At 44.3% G+C, this 20,092-nt stretch overlaps 1 protein-coding gene across 2 annotated transcripts in view; it reads left to right on the forward strand.

Annotated features, from left to right (window-relative positions):
* LOC122942450 (WASH complex subunit 2A-like) overlaps window positions 1-15,444 on the forward strand; it is a 138,534-nt gene extending 123,090 nt beyond the window's left edge. The window contains exons 24-30 of one of the 2 annotated variants that reach the window (XM_044300079.1): window positions 1,043-1,144; window positions 2,896-3,003; window positions 6,170-6,232; window positions 6,789-6,956; window positions 10,395-10,991; window positions 12,270-12,450; window positions 14,329-15,444. In XM_044300079.1, the coding sequence (XP_044156014.1) occupies window positions 1,043-1,144; window positions 2,896-3,003; window positions 6,170-6,232; window positions 6,789-6,956; window positions 10,395-10,991; window positions 12,270-12,450; window positions 14,329-14,468 (1,359 nt within the window). In that variant the 3' untranslated portion in view covers window positions 14,469-15,444. The remainder of the gene's footprint in view (window positions 1-1,042; window positions 1,145-2,895; window positions 3,004-6,169; window positions 6,233-6,788; window positions 6,957-10,394; window positions 10,992-12,269; window positions 12,451-14,328) is intronic. The other variant, XM_044300080.1, reaches the window with a different exon arrangement.
* The last annotated feature ends 4,648 nt before the right edge of the window (window positions 15,445-20,092 follow it).

Below are 20,092 nucleotides of genomic sequence, written 5' to 3' on the forward strand. Positions count from 1 at the left end.
CGCTGGGACCCTGCCGATCAACACTTTTGATATGTCCATGTGACGTATCAAAAGTTTCCAAAAAGTGTACTTACTCTTAAAAAAATAATTTTCCACATTTTTTCAAATTAGCACCTGGATTTGAATTATTTTGTAATTGCATGTAATGAAAAATTTAGTATAGCTACTGAGCTGTTCAATAAAATTGTACTTAAAATGTATAGCACCACCTGCTGTTTGTTATTTTGCTTATTTCTTGTCCACCTCACTGAGGTGGTCGCACATGCTCAGTGTGAATCTACAACAATCACCAGTCCTATCTTCTGTTAGAAGCCGTGGCAGTTACGGGGTAAGAGCTATCGCAGAAAAGACAGACACCCCTTCCCTGAACTGCCAGACGGAAATAAATGTAGCAGAACAATTGGAGCAATGAACGGGGAGATCTCTCGATCCATGTGAGGTACAGGGCTGGTCCTATAGAAGTGTATAGGAACGAGCTGTCCCATTGAAATGAATGGAACGGCTTGGGTGCAATTACACCTGCTCACCGCTGCAGATGCGACGGCAAGCAGGTAAACAATGAAGAGGAGGCAGCACTGGCACGGCGGGCGCCTTCTCTTTAAACGGCTGATCCCCCGCCGATCTGATATTGATGAACTATCCTGATGATAGGTAATCAATAAATATAACTTGGACAACCCCTTTAAATGAATAGAGCCATGACGAGCATGCATGTCCCTCTATTCATCCTCTGTAGGATGACAGAAACGGCTGCATACGAGTAGTCGAATAGAATAGGCGGCTATCTCCACCAGTGCCATAGACAATGAATGGATCTCGAAGTGCATGCTTAACCACCGCGCCATTCATTCTGAGAAATCAAGAACTCTGCCCCTGGGTTCAGCGGAGGTCCTAGCTCTCAGACTCCTATCGGTCATATGTTCAGGCCCCATCCTGTAGGTAGAGGATAAGTTTTGATCTTGGTACCAACTCTTTAAGGGATACTAAACCATGACCTGAATGTTAAAAGTAAACTAAAGAAAATATTTGGCTTGTGTTCCAGTCCGAGAGACCCAAAAGCACCAAACTCTCAACGGGAGCAGGATTGTTTTGTGAGGATGACAATGAGGACCTCTTCAGTTCAGATAAGCCGAAAATTCCCCCAGTAAGTATTTCTATACATAATATATGAATAACCGTGAATTTCTTGTCATTAGGTTAGATTTATATATTGTGTGGGGCCATTATTACTCGGTATTAGGATCACAGCTTAGAAACTCAGGTGACTGGAATAGCTTTTATATTGCATCCCACTGGAAGAGAACCATCTCGATAACACCACCTTGTAGAAGTGGCTCCCTGGGAGTCAAAATCTGACTTTTTAACAAGGGAATATAACCAAGCCAAATATCCATCTGTAAACAGCTGTTTCGGGGTGCTTGCCGCTCGTCAGTACGGAGTAGTATTCTGGCTGGCTAAGTGTGACTCTTTGAATGCGGCTTAGGTAGGGTGTTGGATCTCCTTAAAGAGACCGGTCCTATATGGAGAAGAAACTTGACCCAAGGAAATAAGACTCGGTACATCATCTTGGACAATCCCTTTAATCTCCAAAACACGTGATATTAGAGGTTAATGGCAGTATCAGGTTGTGATATCTGGGGGGGGGGTGGGGGGGTCATTTGACTGGCAGTTATCTCATCTCTGGGAGCTGCTTTGTACCAGTAGAACCTTAGCTACTGGCGTGAGAACCTGTGCCCAGTTTTCTTTCATTTCTATTATATTACCCAAATGATTCACGCTGTTTAGCCGGTCTTACTGTCTGTTTTTCTCTGAATATTTCTGTATTTTACCATATGTGATTAGATCAGCAAAGCATAGATTTTCAGTTTTTTATACTGATTTTAAGGGTAACTAACCTTATGTACAATTTTAATTAAAACTATTCTAACAATTGATTTTTGTAATACTTTTTTTTTATTTTTTATATACAGTTTTACAGATAAAATAGGCACCCCACAGTTAAGGGAGTTCTGATCTATGCGGTGTACGGATTCCACTGTACTGCGGGCATAGGAGCCTTAATGGGCATTGTACTGGCAGGAGCTGCAAACATGTCAGCAGTGTACTGGTGGTCACACTCCAAAGCGCTATCGACACCTTGAACTTCGGTTGCCTATTTTGTCTGTAAAATGGTAATAAAAAATATCTTACAAATATTAACTAGAGCATTTAGAATGGTTTTAACTAAAGTTGTACAAAGGGTTAGTTAATCCTTCAGACTAGAAAGTTATGGTCATTCTGAAGGCTGTACCTCCCCAAGAGCAGGATTCTGACGATCAGTCTTACACATTACTTTGTTGGCATATTCTGCAAGCGGGTTATGTGGGTAGTTACAGTTTAGCTTAGGCTTTAGAGGACCTGTCACCACTACTGACATGTCTGTTTTAATAGCTTCATGCATCCCCCATGTAATAACAAGTCTGCGGCATCTATTCTTATGTCCCTTGTTGTCCCAATCCTCTATTATTTCTATGAGAAGTTATGAATGAATTGCTAGAAGTCTGCAGTAAGGGTACAGAGGGGAGGTAACCAGTTGGGGGTGTGTACCTGCACTGTCTGAACATGGCAGCACTGATTGGATAGAGTCAGACAGTGCAGGTACACACCCCCAACTGGTTACCTCCCCTCTATACCCTTACTGCAGACTGCTAGCAATTCAGTAATGACTTCTAGTAGAAATATTAGAGGAATGGGACAACATACAGACATAACAATTCTGGAGCATCTACTTTTATTACATGGGAAATGCATGAAGCTATTAAAACAGACATGTCAGGAGAGGTGACGGGTCCTCTTTAAATATTGGACATGTACAGTATGTCATTGGTGACCTAGCATATGATTTTCCTACTATAGAAGGTTCAAGCGAAGAAAATTGTTATAAAAAAAGAGATCAAGGAAACTTCTAAGGAATCCGGCAGACCATTGGGAGCTAATGAGGTGACAAAGACTGAAGAGACGGAGGTTGGTATCTCAATATGAATTTAAAGGGAGTGCGTCACCAGGAAATTCACTGTTAAACCAGGCACATTGCCTTGTAGGGCTGGCTCAGCTGAATGTAATGGTATCTTTCACATAACGATCCATTGTTTCATTCTGGAGAAAAAGTACTTTTGATTCAAATGCAAATGAGCAGTTAGGTGCACTGTGGGTGGGCCCAAGACATTCTGTGCACCGTTACTCCTCCAGCTTCTTCTGCCAGCCCTTCCTCCTGCATAGTCCTTTCTCCTGGCTTTTGACATTTGCCTGAGCTAGCCCTACAAGGTTTAACTGACATTCCTGGTGACAGATTCTTTTTAAATGGAAATACATTGCAAATGTTAATAGGTACTTACTAATGTATTGTTATTATCCATATTGCTTCCTTTGCTGGTTTGATTCATCGCATTATACAATGCTAGTTTTCCATGTTTCTGACCACCCTGCAGTCCAACAGTGGTGGTGGTCGTGCTTGTACAATATGGGAAAAAGCACAGGCCTCTCTGGCGGCCGGGAGCATGGGATCGCAGATAAGCACGCATGCACACCTTGTATCTGCACTGCAGCGGTGGTGGTAACCCTTGGATACAAGCAGTGTATAATGTGATGGAAAGACAAATCAAGCCTGCAAAGGAGGCAATATGGACAATCACAATACATTAGTAAGTGCCTTGTATTGACTTCCAAAACATGATAAATGCCACTTGCTGAAGTGAGACAACCCCTTTAAGAATGCAAAGAGGAGGGTTTTAAAGGGAACCTGTCACCTGGATTTTGGGTATAGAGCTGAGGACATGGGCTGCTAGGTGGCCACTAGTTCATCCAAAATATCCAGTCTCCATAGCTCTCTGTGCTTTTATTGTGTCAAAAAAACGATTTAATATATATGTAAATGAGGCTACTATTGTTTCCAGAGCCCAGCCACGCCAACTGTGAAGGAGCCCAGCACCGCCCCGCATCCTCCGAATCTCTTCCTTGCTCCCCAACGTCACAAAGCTAGAGCGCCGTAATCTCGCGATGCGCGAGCTAGCGCATGCGCAGTGTCGGCATAGTGTTCTTTCCCTGTGCTGGCTTCAGCCTCAGGGAACGAACTGCACATGCGCTAGCTTGTGCATCGCAAGATTACGGCGCTCTAGCTTTGTGACGTCAGGGAGCAAGGAGTTGATTTGGAGGATGCGGGGCGGTGCTGGTCTCCTTCACAGTGGGTGTGGTGGCTGGTCTCCTTCACAGTGGGTGTGGTGGCTGGTCTCCTTCACAGTGGGTGTGGTGGCTGGTGTCCTTCACAGTGGGTGTGGTGGCTGGTGTCCTTCACAGTGGGTGTGGTGGCTGGTGTCCTTCACAGTGGGTGTGGTGGCTGGTCTCCTTCACAGTGGGTGTGGCTGGTCTCCTTCACAGTGGGTGTGGCTGGTCTCCTTCACAGTGGGTGTGGCTGGTCTCCTTCACAGTGGGTGTGGCTGGTCTCCTTCACAGTGGGTGTGGCTGGTCTCCTTCACAGTGGGTGTGGCTGGTCTCCTTCACAGTGGGTGTGGCTGGTCTCCTTCACAGTGGGTGTGGCTGGTCTCCTTCACAGTGGGTGTGGCTGGTCTCCTTCACAGTGGGTGTGGCTGGTCTCCTTCACAGTGGGTGTGGCTGGTCTCCTTCACAGTGGGTGTGGCTGGTCTCCTTCACAGTGGGTGTGGCTGGTCTCCTTCACAGTGGGTGTGGCTGGTCTCCTTCACAGTGGGTGTGGCTGGTCTCCTTCACAGTGGGTGTGGCTGGTCTCCTTCACAGTGGGTGTGGCTGGTCTCCTTCACTGTGGGTGTGGCTGGGCTCAGAGTCAGAGAACGCTGGACTCATCTCTGAAGCATGGAGGAGACAGAACTCCTCTAAGGTTCATTTACATATTTATAATATCGTTTTTTGACACAATAAAAGCACACAGAGCTATGGGGACTGGATATTGCGGATGTACTAGCGGCGATCTAGTAGCCCATGTCCTCAGCTCTATACCCAAAATCCAGGTGACAAGTTCCCTTTAAATGAATAAATCACAAGTTTTATTGAATCTCTCTCCACAAAACTATTACCGATCTGCTCCTCGTGCTCTATAACCTGCTGCAGATTGCATTGCGTTTCACGGTGACAGGTTCTCTTTAAACATTTTACATAGTCATAAGAGAAGTAACTCTGCTATGTAACCCATGTCCCATTCCGCCCGGCTACATCCAGGAAGATGTATAGACCTTAGGCCTAGTTAGTAGAATAGCGCTGTTGGACAGAACGTAAGTAACCCTGTTGTAAGTCAATGGGGTCTGTCAGATGCTGGAAATAACAAATAATCTTTTTAATTAAAGGTAACCTTACGAAGCTGTCATCCTTCTAGAGGAGAGCTATTTTGCATATTTTTCCCAGGGAGCATTGTCTCAAAAGGATTGACTGGGTAATACTCATTGGTTAAAAATTCCTCAAAATCACTCATTGATCCCCTGCCACGCGTTTTCAAAGCTTTCTCAGCCCCCTGCTGGTGCCTCTCGACTCTCAGGAAATGCCTGCACAGCCGATCGCTGGCAGAGGCGGATCAGAAATGGAGACCAGCAGGGGCCTGGGGAATATGAGCGGCAGGGGATCGGTATGTATTAATTTTCTTTCTTTATTTTTTCATTTTTACAGCATTCTGTTTCTTTTGTGTATCATTTTTCTTCCGCCTACGAAAACCCCTTTAAAGACTTCCTACTTTTGCTGGATCTCTGCTTGGAGAATTGGTACCTTTTGTGAAGATGTCTATGAATTAGGCTCCATTCACACATCCGCAATTCCATTCCGCATTTTGCAGAATAGAATTGCGGACCCATTAATTTCTATTGTGCGGCCCCAATCCGGAATTGCGGACCCGCTCTTCCGGGTCCGTAATTCCGATCCTGAAAAAAATAGAACATGTCCTATTCTTGTCCGCAATAGCGGACAAGAATAGGCATTTTCTATTAGTGCCGGCAATGTGCGGTCCGCAAAATGCGGAACGCACATTTCCGCTGTCTGTGTTTTGTGGATCCGCAAAACACACACGGATGGGTGAATGGACCCTTAGCATATATCCATATTATCGTTTTTCAGTACCTTATTGATTTTGATGTTTTATTTTCTTCCTTTTTTGGTTTAAATCCATATTGTACAGAAAACTACTGACCCAGCACCAATTAAAACCAAAAGTCTTTCCTCTCGGATTGGAAAACTCCAAGTAACTATTGAACATTACCATTCTTTTTTTTCTTCTTCTTCCTTGAGATTTTTTCCAATGATTTCATTCTGCCTTTGAAGCCTACATTTCTTCCAGTTTTAGGCCAGACACAGAAAAGTGAGTTCAGTGCGAGAAACTCGCAGCGGGGGTCAGTGTGAAGTCCCGTTTTGACCTCTGCTCCTCTGACAGGCTTGCAAAGCCTTCTAAATGATTTAGAAGACTGACCCTGAGAGTCCTGGAAGCTATTGAATTATACTGACATCATGCTGTCAGTGTAATACAATAGATTCCAGGTCTCCCAGGGACACACAGCATTATAAACCATTGTAATGCAGGACCTCACACTGACACGCTGCAAGTTTCTCTCATTGAACTCGCTCCTGGTTGTCTGACCTTGCTTTTTCTCCCACTAGAGGTGCTTGGAACTGGACTGGCCTTTCCTGTGTGTAGTGCATGCGGCTTTTTCTCCTTCCTATGTCTATGATTACTACTTACACACGGGATTACTAGGACTGGATAACAAGTGCATAAAAAATTGTATACATTCTGTTTTCAGGAAAATTTGCTTATTAACCCAGCCGCATTGTTACCTGGGGCTGTTCCAAAGCCGTCAGGAGCAAGAGCGCAAACACCAGCAGCAGAGGACAACTTGGCTTCAAAAAAATTGGGTGGCGCAAGCTTTGAGGCCCCTGCACAAGTTGATACTCTTCATAATGCGAATAAGGTAAGTCACTTACATATAGACTTATGGTTCACATATAGTGTAGCAGACCTATTGTACGATAGACCAGTATTGATCTTGCTAATGTGCATTCGTCACTGCTGGACACTGTGCAATATTTGCCACTAACTGAATAATAATCTTTGGAGAAAATAATTCTGGTTATTGCAGGTAAGTTGCCGGGTGTATCCAGTTAATGACCAGCATCCGGAAAAATCTGAACACTGGTCAGATGTAAGGCCTATTATGGTAGCTCCTTCAGCACAATGGAAAACCTAATTTTAGGCCTAATGCACACGACCCTATGCATTTAGTGATCCTCAAAACGCGGATACGCAAAATACGGATGACATCCGTGTGGCATCCATTTTTTTGCAGACCCGTTGACTTCAATGGGTCCGTGGACCGCATTTGGCAGCCAAGAATAGGACCTGTTCTTTCTTTTGCGGAAGGGATATACAGATGAGGAAAGCACACTGGTGATCGGCATGCTTTCCACATCCGTATGTCTGTTCCACATACAGTACGTATACTTGGCTGCAAAATACAGACCCATTGAAGTCAATAGTCTGTAAAAGAAAAAAAATAAACATGCAACATGGACATCATCCGCGTTTTGCGGACTTCAGGATACATATGCCTGTGTGCTTCAGGCCCTACCCTACACTACCCAGTGTAAAGGCGACACTTTCCAGAGGGCGTCCTACCGGAGGAAACAGACACTTCATAAGGGAGGAGTTTGCATTGTTGACCTCTGCAAATATTTCTTTAATTGCTTCAATTGGTACAAAAAAAGAGGCAACTGTGCAAATAGCCTTAAAGGGAAGCTGTCCTATTGAACATCTATGTAATGTGCAGAGTTCTAGAGCAGGAGGAGCTGAGCTGATCAATCTATAGTTTTGGGACACAAGTTTCAGTAGAACTGGTGATTTTATAATTTTCTTTCATTGCCTGGTCATTTTGGGTTCAGTGAGTCCATAGTGGTCAGTCCATGGGTAAGACCACCCACTAGACTCCTAAGCCTACAATGATCAGATATTTAAATGAATTGGTTAAAAATTCTACCGACTCTTTTTTCAAACTAAACCATGTATTAATCTACTTGGTGAATCCTGCTCTATCAGATAGCATGTTCAACGTGACGGGAGCCCTTGTGTGTTTACAGCTCCTATGCAAAGAGATGTGTCTCCATAGTAGTCTGGCCCTGCCGCTGTACTCCCAATGTCTTCTTTTCCTTCCTTCCATATAGTAAACATGAAGTACAGGATAGATGTAGGGGAAATAACGCTAGACACAAATTATTAGGAGACCTCAGGACTATTTAAACAGATTCTTCTTCTTTTTTTTAACTAACATGAATTTATGCAATAATTCCGATTGGTTGGAAAAGCATAAAACTACAGATCACTGATCTTCAAAGGGAGAAAAATGCATATCGTTCTTGATGTAATTATGACAATCTCAACAAAAAGAGTAGATGACCCCAGATAGTGGATGAATCTACTGAGGCACCACTAGTCATTCATCAAACCAAACACATTTCATATACATTTTAGGGCTGCAGTAAACGATTATTTTAGTAATCGAGTATTCTACCGATTTATTTTTTACAATTAATCGAGTAATCTAATAAGAAAAAATTAATTAATAGACAGTTTCCCTTTATAAAAACTCAGACCCCCTGCCATCAGTCCCCAACAAACTTTGTTCCCCCTGTGCGATCATCCCAAGTGCATCAGTTCCCCCCCAGTGCCGCCGTCAGCTCTCCCCCACCGCAGTGCCGACATCAACTCTCCCCAGTGCCGCCGTCGGCTATCCCCCACCCCAGTACGTTCAGCTCCCCCTCCAATGCCACCAGCTCCCCCATGTCATCAGTTGCTTCCTTTCCCACTGCCATCAGTTCCCCCCACTCCCCCTCCTAGCCATCAGTGCCCAGCCGCAGCGCTAGTGAACTAAAATGTCCTGATGTGTGTACGTCCGGATCCAAAGCAGCGTTGTGCGAGCAGGCGGGTGACCACGGTACGTGAGTAATAGCAAGCTCTTCACTCACTCTGTGGTCACATGGCACAAACGAATCATCAATTCGATTTGAGGATTTTTTGGTGTTCAGTTAATCAATTAACTGAGTAATCGTTTCAGCCCTAATACATTTACTGTATAAACCACAATAAGTACAGGTATTGGGTGGGAACAGTAAATCTACAGAAATGTTGAGTACCCTACTCCAAAGTCCCAACGCTTTTCCCCATTAGGCAATGGTTTATCAGGGGACAATTTGATATGGCTTACATACAACAGTGGTGTATAATACACATTACAAAAACATATATAGTATGTAATAAGTACGTACACCTAAATAGAAGGCGCCTGTAGTGGTGATAGAGTATAAAGAGTCAGATGACTCAGAATAAGTACATTTGGGTTATGTTTAATAAGGAAGTGGCGTACTTCATGGAAGACGCGGTTATACGGTATATTGAGATTCCTATATTGCCACAGTCCTGTTGATCATTAAAGGCATACTGGGGGAGAGAGGGCAAATTAAATGCCGAAAATGACTTTTTGTTGGAGATCAGTGATCTGTTATCTTGTAAAAGATATGATTATGTGATCAGTGATTTGTGGAAAAGTATAAACACTGATCAGTCATAACATTAAAACCACATGTGTCATTTTGAATTAGGTTCTCCTTGTGCTGCCGAAGCAGCTCTCTGGTACCAGGACTTAAGCAGCAGATTCTAAAGTCCTGTAAGTTGCACGGTGGTGGCAAAAGATTTTTTGGACCCAGTCGCCATCCCAATTTATCCCTGGTCAGACTCCCTCAGATCCTTATGCTTGACAGTTTTGCAGCATGGCCGAGTACAACGCTATATTTCCAGCAGTCTCGTAGAGAAAGAATGGAGCGGCGGGACGCATTCTTGACCTGCGGCTTCATCATAACGGGGAAATGGCGGAACTCAATACCGGAAAAGTTTAACACAAGTGTGAAAGTACCCTTACATTGTTTGTCAGAACAGATCCGTTTTCTCTGACTCAATAGAAAAGGGATCCGTCCCCCATTGACTTTCAGTGGTGTTCATGACGGATCCGTCATGGCTATAGAAGACATAATACAACCGGATCCGTTAATGACGGATGCATGCAGTTGTATTATTGTAACGGAAGCGTTTTTGCAGATCCATGGCGGATCCGCAAAAAAAACGCTAGTGTGAAAGTAGCCTTCCTTGATCTTGACCTTGTTACCAAGTCCGATGTGACTAGCTTTCTGCTTTTGTTGGTGATTTGCAATTCGAGCAGTCATCAGGAAATGGGCATACATGAAAAAAAACCTGAATATCTGATAATCCAGCACATATCGGATCCCATTAAGGCCAGGTGTGGTTTTTTGTTGAGGGGCTTTTTACCAGTTTCCTAAGCATGCTGTGACTTTGTGTTCATCAGACTCGTGTGAAAGTTGGTGGTAAAAGAAGACCTCCTACACGAATAGGCCGGAAGCTCGCATCCCAAGACTCCGGGGACAATGAAGACGTGTTGCCACCAATATCCCCTACATCAGCTGCAAAGCCTGAAACTGGACCAGCTGAGTCAAACTGGAGAACAGATCGAGATGAAATTTCTACCATGAAGTTATCCTTCTCAGAAAATGATATACAGCCCAGAACACATCGAAAAGCCCCTGTAAATCCTCTGACTCCTGATGTCAATGATTTATTTGGGTCCGACCTCTTTGCAGATAACTCGGTACCCAAGCCAGTTGCATCCAGACAACAGAAAGAAGAATCGCCAGGTGGCGACTTTTCAGAAAAGCCTTTCTTGGATCCGGGGAAGAAATCTTCAGCTGTGCTGTTTGGTGGTGACGGTAGTGATGATGATTTATTTAAGTCCAGAAAAGACAAACCTAAGAAGACACCCCAGCCCACCTCTCTGATCGACAAGGAACCTGAAGATGATCTTTTTGGGTTTCAGAAACCTCAGAAGAAAGTAGATACTCAGCCAGTTGTTCCAAAAGAGACTTCCGCAGCCAGCGACATGTTTGAAGTAAGTGGTGTATGTTTTTTTTTTTGCAAGTCTGGACATTTAAACCCTTCAGATTGAGTACAATCTTTCATGATCTCTCATTTTGGGATCAGGAAGATCAAAGGTTATGGACACCTTTGGGGAAATTTTATTTTATGATTGAATTTCACAACTTTTTATGGTCTTAAAAATTTTCTGCATTTTCTGTGATGCATGGGGTTAAAAATCATTTTATTGCAGACTGTCACTCTTGAGTTCCATCAGCTGATGGCTTGTGTCAAGCCTTATCTCTGATCTCCCAACCTCATAAACACTCATTTAAGCCATATTCTTATCAGTTTGATGAGCGTTTAGCTCTAGTGAATGTTCGTGAGGTCAATATATCAGAGATGAGCCTTCACATGAGCCATCAGCTGATAATGATAGTCTACAAATAGACTGATTTTTAAACCCATGTATCACAAAAACTGGTGAAAATTTTTAATAAAGACCAATTGAAAACATTTATTTTTAGTCCAAAATGAGCAATAACACATATGTGCAGCCCATTGATTTTGATGTGAACTGTGTAATGCTTCATTTACCCTGTGGTGGTACTGCAGGGAAAGCGAACAGTTGCTGCTTGGTTTTTCCACCGATTATAGATGATCACCGGGTGTCTCGGCATCAGGAAACCCTCTGATCAGTCTATTGTTAGGGGTGTTTTCTAACAAGGATTTTCTAAAGCGTACAATCCCTTTAAGCCCTCATGCACACAACCGTTTTCTTGTGGTCAGCATCAGAGCCGCATTTTTTGTGGATCGGGTGCGGACCTATTCACTTCAGTGGGGCTGCAAAAGATGCGGACAGCACTCCATGTGCTGTCCGCATCCGCTGCACCGTTCTGTGGCCCCGCAAAAAAAATATAACATGTCCTATTCTTGTCAGTTTTGCGGACAAGAATAGGCATTTCTACAATGGGCCGCCCGTTCCGTAAATTGCGGAAGGCACACGGACGGCTTCCATTTTTTGCGGATCCGCGGTTTGTGGACCGTATAAAACTGCACGGTCGAGTGCATGAGGCCTAAGTCTGTTATGGAATGCTGATTATGGCGTAATGCCCAACATTTCCACATAGCAACATGATTATAGTATTTGGGTTACTGGGCAGATATAAGCGTACGCCCCTGACAGTGGACAGTTTTTCTTCAGATATCTAACCAAATACTTTTTGCATGGATGTATCAACGTTTTAATGAATAGCCCCTATGACAGTACCGCTGATTTTTATATATTTTTTTTCTGTCCCTTGTTTTTAAGGATGATATATTTGCAGCGGAAGCTATCAAACCAGTAAAGAAAGCAAAAGAGAAAAAAGGGGCCTCGGAAGCCAGTCTCTTCGATGATAATGCAGATATTTTTGCTGACTTCACACAAAATCCTAAAGAGAAGAAGTCCAAAAAGAAGGCAGAACCTAAATCCATATTTGATGATGACATGGGTATGTATGGGTGAAATCACTATCTTGCTAACACGTACAGAATAGCTAATGTCTACTTGGATGTATACAGGAGATTTTGCGGTTTGCCCCCACTATAATGGTAGGTATTGGTACTTGTAAACCTAATAGCAAGAAAATGTTTACTTGGGGTGAAGTTAAAGGGGTTATCCCATGAATAATATCAAAAAAGAAAATTAGCCCTATATTAAATGGCAATCTCTAACAAAGCTAGAACCAGCCCTGTAACTCGCATGGATCCAGAGATCTCCACATTCATTGCTCCAATAGTTCTGCTAGATTTAGAGTTAGACTTTCACACTAGCGTTATTCTTTTCCGGCCTTAAGTTCCATCCTAGGGGCTCAATACCGGAAAAGAACTGATCAGTTTTATCTGAATGGAGAGTAATCCGTCCAGGATGTCTTCAGTTCAGTCTTTTTGCCTTTTCAGGACGGGCAGAATACCGCAGCATGCTGCGGTTTTATCTCCGGCCAAAATTCCGGAACACTTGCCAGAATGCTGGGTCCGGCATTTTTTCCCATTGACATGCATTAATGTTCCAGCAAAACGGATCCTTTTTTTGCGGTCTGCGCATGCTCATATTTCATTAAATAAGAGCTGATGCACTCGACCGTTGGATGTTTTGCGATCCGCTGTGTGCATTTTGCGGAACGTCCGGCCCCTAATAGAACATTCCTATGCTTGTCTCTAATGCAGACAATAATAGGACACTGAATGCACACAGTAATTTCCGTTTTTTGTGGTCCCATTGAAGTGAATGGTTCTGCATACTGGCCGCAAAAAAAAAGGAGCGGTCACGGAACAAAAAAACATTTCTGTGCATGCGCCCTTGGGAAATGCACATGGCCGGTATCCGTGTTTTGCAGATCCGCAATTTGCGGACCACATGAGTCATGTGGATGAGCCCTAACTCGGTGGCTATGATACATTTGTAAATACATGAAATTCAGATCTAGGTGCTGGTTTAAAACTAGAGCATATTTTTAGTGGGACAACCCCTTTAAGGGTCCATTCACAATGGAACGGATGCGGACCCATTCTACGGACATGTGAATGGACCCTAAGGCTGAGTTCACACTTCAGTTATCCATCCAGCCAAAACCAGTAGTGAAGCTTACTGGGAGATAAGGTATAATGGAAAGATTTGCTCCTATTCGGTGTTTTTGACCCAAACCTGGTTTTGGCTCTCAATAACTGACCAAATAACTGAAGTGTGAACTAAGCCTAAGCTGATCATAACCTAGCTGACCAAGCAGTTCTTTCCCCCCCCCGCCCCCCTCCTCCCCCCTACGAATAAGATGCTCAGGTCAACCAAATTTGATCTGTTTTAATAGGGAGAGGATTGTGATAGTCTACCGGGCACCTCTCCTGGTTGACCTTGAATATTGAAGGGGTTATCTTATGAACAGTGTTTATCATCTATCCACAGGATAAATGTTGCATCACTGGTGGTCCCAACGGTGGAAACTCAGGTCCCCAAGTGCCCTCTCTGAATTGAATGCTGGTGCATGTCGGTCCACTGCTCCATTTATTTCTATGGGACGGACAGTGCCGTCTAAATCAGTCCCATAGGTGCGAATGGTGCAGTTGACCAACATGTGCACTGCTGCTCCATTTAGAAAGGGCTCTCGGGGACCCGCGTTCTCTGGATCGCAGCGGGTCCGTTACTTGATAAATGCTAATCATTGGATAACCTCTTTAAAATACTTTCTTCTGATGGCACGTAGTAGGGAATGGGTCGAGCAGTTGGCTCAAAGGGCCAGCTATGGTTGTGAGGACTGGCTTTTTGCAGTGAGGAGGACTCACTGCTTCCTCTGAAGTATCTCGGTGCCCTAAAAACTGTTTTTCATTTCATTCAGACGATATATTTTCAGCGTCCGTGCCCAGTGTGAAGAAGACCAAGTCAAAATCCAAGTCATCTCAGCAGGGGTCTGAAACCAAGCCGGATGCCAAGGTTTCCACAGCGTTTGACGATCCCTTAAACGCTCTTGGGAAATGAGAAGGAACGGGCAGCCTCTAGAGAATATATTTGCACAATTTCATGTCGTTGGTTCATATTCAAGCCATAGTATCAGTAGTCAAATATTTTACTTACAAATTATAGGCTAAAGAAGGAAAGGTTTTTTAGATTTTTTTTTTTTATGCACTTAAATGTCTGTGCCAAACTTTCTTACCTGGAAGAGCTGATCATCTCAGATGTGTATATAACAAGGGCCGGCGTGTTGGACTGGACGGCCTCGTCCTGACCGTGGCAGGAGACATTCCATTACTCGTCAGCTCGTCTGTGTTTTTTTAGTTGCACTGAAGCTGGGTGCGGTTTCCGTATTTCTTGCGTATTCTCAGAGCGAGAGGTCAGGGCTCTATTCTTCAGACGCCTTTCTTTGTAGATTGCAGAGGAGGTAAAAATATAGCTAAACGTAGATCAAGTTGGAAAGTGGACCGCGTCAATATCATCATCCAAGCAAGTGACAACCGTGTGCGTCTCCATTCTCTTAGGCTCTGTTCACACTACCATCATGGTTTTTGTTTTAGTGGAAACCATGACGATCGTGCCAGATCCATCCCATAACGGTTGCCAGTGGGGCCTGACTGGCTTCCTTGACTCGGTGGGGGTCTGTTTGAGTGTTCGCCCCTTAGTTCTTCCGGTCTAATCTGACGGAACTGCAGTCGGAGGCTGTAGCGATAGTGTGAATTTAGCCTTACATAGGACTTCAGCAATTGTCAAAAAGGTTTTCCATCCCTTTTTCCGGTTATCATTTCCAAACTGGGATGAAAGAAGGTTCCAGCCATCTCATTATATTTATTATATCCCAATCTGCATCCTGAAGGATTTCACACGGAGTTGACATCATGCAGAGTTCCAACTTGTATCCGTGATGCAGTACATTTATAAAATACCGTACATACTGTAAAATCTGTCTGAATACAGTGATTCTATCCAGATGTCTAACAAATAAAACCTAATTCTATACCTATCTTCTCTATTTTAATTAGAAATGATGTGAGATAACACTAAGGTGCCATGCACACTGCTGTGGGCGGTCAGTGCCTGTGCTGTGGACCACAAATGGCGGTCTGCAACGCACGGGCACCGTCCTTGTGGCCACCAACTGCGGACCCGTTCCCTCGAATGGGTCTCCAATCCGTTTGCACCGCAAGAAAACAGGACATGTACTATGTTTTTATGGAGCGGATGCCAGGACAGAAAGCCCACAGAAGCGCTCCGCGGGCTTCCCTGCGCCGTGTCTGGCAGCCTGCAGACCAATTCTAGTGACTGGGGCCACATCCATATTACGGAGCACACACGGCCGGTGCCCGTATATTGTGGACTGGTGGTTTACGGTCCGCAATACGGGCACAGACCGCCTATGTGAGGCCTAAGGGAGTGATTTATCAAGACCGGTCTTTATATTCCCTGTGCCACCAGAGGATCATAAATGAAGGGCATCCTCCGGTAGTCCATGTGCCCAGAATTAAATCTGTAGTGGGCCCCAAAGATCCAGGAGAAAAAAACTTTTCCGAGCTGCCTTTGGATCCAATAACTTGCCAATAGGGTCTATTTATTTGAATCAAAATCTATGAAACTTTATTGATGATATGGGGTTTGGGTAGGGTTGCCACCTTTCCCAACACAGGTATACACAGGTTAAACAAGAGGGTGTGGCTTAACATGGGTGTTAATTGATCATATTTTACGTTTTGCACTTTTTTTTAATATAAAATCAAACTTTTTACTGTTGGGGACAGAGAGAGTATTATTTAGTCTCTATTTTTGAAGTGTTTCTGTTGAGGTTTAAACTCATCACCATTATAGCATAAGTATCATTTCATTACTTTATTGCAATTATTAAAAAATAAAATAAAATTCTGCTATATGTGAATAAGGTTTTTTAGACACAGTATATCTGCAGCAGTTTAACATTGTGCTCTATAGCTTAGGTTCTTGTATTTTAATGTACAGTTGCAAGAAAAAGTATGTGAACCCTTTGGAATGATATGGATTGGTCATAAAATGTGATCTGATCTTCATCTAAGTCACAACAATAGACAATCACAGTCTGCTTAAACTAATAACACACAAATAATTACATGTTACCATGTTTTTATTGAACACACCATGTAATCAGTCACAGTGCAGGTGGAAAAAGTATGTGAACCCTTGGATTTAATAACTGGTTGAACCTCCTTTGGCAGCAATAACTTCAACCAAACGTTTCCTGTAGTTGTAGATCAGACGTGCACAACGGTCAGGAGTAATTCTTGACCATTCCTCTTTACAGAACTGTTTCAGTTCAGCAATATTCTTGGGATGTCTGGTGTGAATCGCTTTCTTGAGCTCATGCCACAGCATCTCAATCCGGTTGAGGTCAGGACTCTGACTGGGCCACTCCAGAAGGCATATTTTCTTCTGTTTAAGCCATTCTGTTGTTGATTTACTTCTATGCTTTGGGTCGTTGTCCTGTTGCAACACTCATCTTCTGTTGACTTTCTGCTGGTGAACAGATGGCCTTAAAGGGATTCTGTCACCAGGTTTGACCCCTGTCAGATAAAAATATGCTGATGTTCAGCGTGTCTTCACGATTCCTAATGTGGGCTTATAAATGTCATCTGTAGGCTCATTTTGCTAAAAAAAACTGCTATTACTAACCTGTCAGTCAAAAAAATAAGGTGCCCAAGGGGATGTAGATGGATGCAAGGTGCCGGCCGCACCTGCCGCCGATCGTGCCCAGCGCCGCCTTTCTTGACCTCTGGCCGCCTCCTAATCCTCTGTGCCGCCTCTCGCTCTCCCTCCCTCCCCCCCCTCCTTCTGCTGTAACATCTCGCGCTTGCGCACAGGGCTCTGCCTGATGCTCCCGTGCGGACTTCTCCATTTGGATTTATACAGCGAAGTGCGCATGCGCCGGCACTTCGCTCAACCCCTGTATGCGCGAGATCTTACAGGAGGAGGGGGGGGGAGGGAGAGCGAGAGGCGGCACAGAGGATTAGGAGGCGGCGCAGAAGTCTGGAAAGGCAGCGCTGGGCACGAACGGGTGCGGCCGGCACCTTGCATCCATTAACATCCCCTTGGGCACCTTATTTGTTTGACTGACAGGTTAGTAATAGCTGTTTTTTTTAGCTAAATAAGCCTACAGATGACATTTATAAGCCCACATTAGGAATCGTGAAGACGCCCTGAACATCAGCATATTTTTATCTGACAGGGGTCAAACCTGGTGACAGAATCCCTTAAGTTCTCCTGCGAATTGTCTTGATAAACTTGGGAATTCAGTTTTCCTTTGATGATAGCAATCCGTCCAGGCCCTGACGCAGCAAAGCAGCCCCAAACCATGATGCCCCCACCACCATACTTCACAGTTGGGATGAGGTTTTGATGTGGGTGTGCTGTGCCTCTTTTTCTCCACACATAATGTTGTGTGTTTCTTACAAACAACTCAACTTTGGTTTCATCTGTCCACAGAATATTTTGACAGTACTAATGTGGAACATCCAGGTGCTCTTGTGCAAACTGTAAACGTGCAGCAATGTTTTTTTGGGACAGCAGGGGCTTCCTCTGTGGTATCCTTTCAGAAAATCCATTCTTGTTTAGTGTTTTACGTATCGTAGATTCACTAACAGGGATGTTAGCATATGACAGAGACGTTTGTAAGTCTTTAGCTGACACTCTAGGATTCTTCTTCACCTCATTGAGCAGTCTGCGCTTTGCTCTTGCAGCCATCTTTACAGGACGGCCACTCCTAGGGAGAGTAGCAGCAGTGCTGAACTTTCTCCATTTATAGACATTTTGTCTTACCGTGGACTGAGGAACAGCAAGGCTTTTGGAGATACTTTTATAACCCTTTCCAGCTTTATGCAAGTCAACAATTCTTAATCGCAGGTCTTCTGAGAGCTCTTTTGTGCGAGGCATCATTGCCATCAGGCAATGCTTCTTGTGAAAAGCAAACCCAGAACTGGTGTGTGTTTTTTTCTTTTATAGGGCAGGGCAGCTGTAACCAACACCTCCAATCTCATCTCATTGATTGCACTCCAGTTGTCTGACACCTCACTCCAATTAGCTCTTGGAGATGTCATTAGTCTAGGGCAGGCATCTCAAACTGCGGCCCTTCAGCTGTCATAAAACTACAACTCCCACAATGCCCTGCTGTAGGCTGATACCTGTAGGCTGTCCGGGCATGCTGGGAGTTGTAGTTTTGCAACAGCTGGAGGGCCGCTGTTTGAGATGCCTGGTCTAGGGATTCACATACTTTTTCCACCTGCACTGTGAATGTTTACATGGTGTGTTCAATAAAAACATGGTAACATTTAATTCTTTGTGTGTTATTACTTTAAGCAGACTGTGATTATATTGTTGTGACTTAGATGAAGATCAGATCACATTTTATGACCAATTTGTGCAGAAATTCGTATCATTCCAAAGGGTTCACATACTTTTACTGGCAACTGTAGATGGTGGAGTTTGAATCCCGGCAGAAACACTTCAGAAATATCGGCTGAATAAAATTTCAATACACAGGGTGTCCCTAGCATTCTGACAACGTTTGGGGATAGCCCCTTCATCTTAGGGACTCTTAAGCAGCTGGGGCGCCAGCACTCTGTTCCTTCCACTTTACCTGGACGTAGCCCCTTCTTCACCCTATGAGTGGAACATCGGCGCATTTCATGGTATGGTGCCCCCACCTTGGCCTGCGACCACATAGGTCGTTGTCCTGCAAAGGAATGAGCAGGGCCAGTGGCGTTTGATGTTTTTATACAAGGGCTATCGTTGTGATGTCATAGACCAAATAGCAGCACCGTTACCGTCCACCACTATGGATAATCGCCTTTCTTCAATCTGGTAGATCCCGGCATCCGGACCCCTGATGATGTATAGAGGGACTGCAGCGCTCTTTATTCAGCCCAGAATAACCCTTTATTTACCAAGCATGGCTAGGATTTGACTATTGAGTCTTTACCGTTTTCTTATTGATCATCCATCCTTTGGATAGGTCATCAGTATCTGATCAGTTGCGGTCCGACATCTGGGACCCCTGCTGATCCGCAGTTTGAGAAGGCAGTAGCGCCACAGCCTTTTCGCCGGCCAGTGACGTTGCGACTAGGGATGAGAGAACGTGTTTCAAGTTCGGCGTACAGGGTTATCTAAGAATTCCGTTATGGATCCCGCTACCACGAACCATAGACTTATGGTCTGTGGTAGTGGAATCCATAAGGGAATTCTTAGATAACCCGAACCTTGTACGCCGAACTTAAAACACAGGTTCGCTCAACACTAGGCACTACTATGTCACGTGGCCTGGGCGCAGCTCAGCGCCATTTCAGTTCACACACACACAGCTCTGCTGCATCATACTATACAGATGAACAGTGCTCAAGACAAAAACCTCCCACAGCAGTTCTTCTCTTATGGAATGTGACTGAGCAAATGGTTATGATGACATCATCAAAGGTCCTTTACCCCCTTGAGGACAGCACGTGACTTCATAGATCACATGGCAATGACATCATCAAGGTCCACTCGCTCTGATCATCTACGTCCCCGAGCGTCCCTGATCACATGACCTAGCAGTAGCCTTCCTGCTTGGAGGAGTCATGTGACCGCCGTTGTTAAGGACGGGGGTTAACGTCCGG

Source organism: Bufo gargarizans, chromosome 6 (genome assembly GCF_014858855.1).
Source record: "Bufo gargarizans isolate SCDJY-AF-19 chromosome 6, ASM1485885v1, whole genome shotgun sequence".
NCBI classification, from domain to species: Eukaryota; Metazoa; Chordata; class Amphibia; order Anura; family Bufonidae; genus Bufo; species Bufo gargarizans.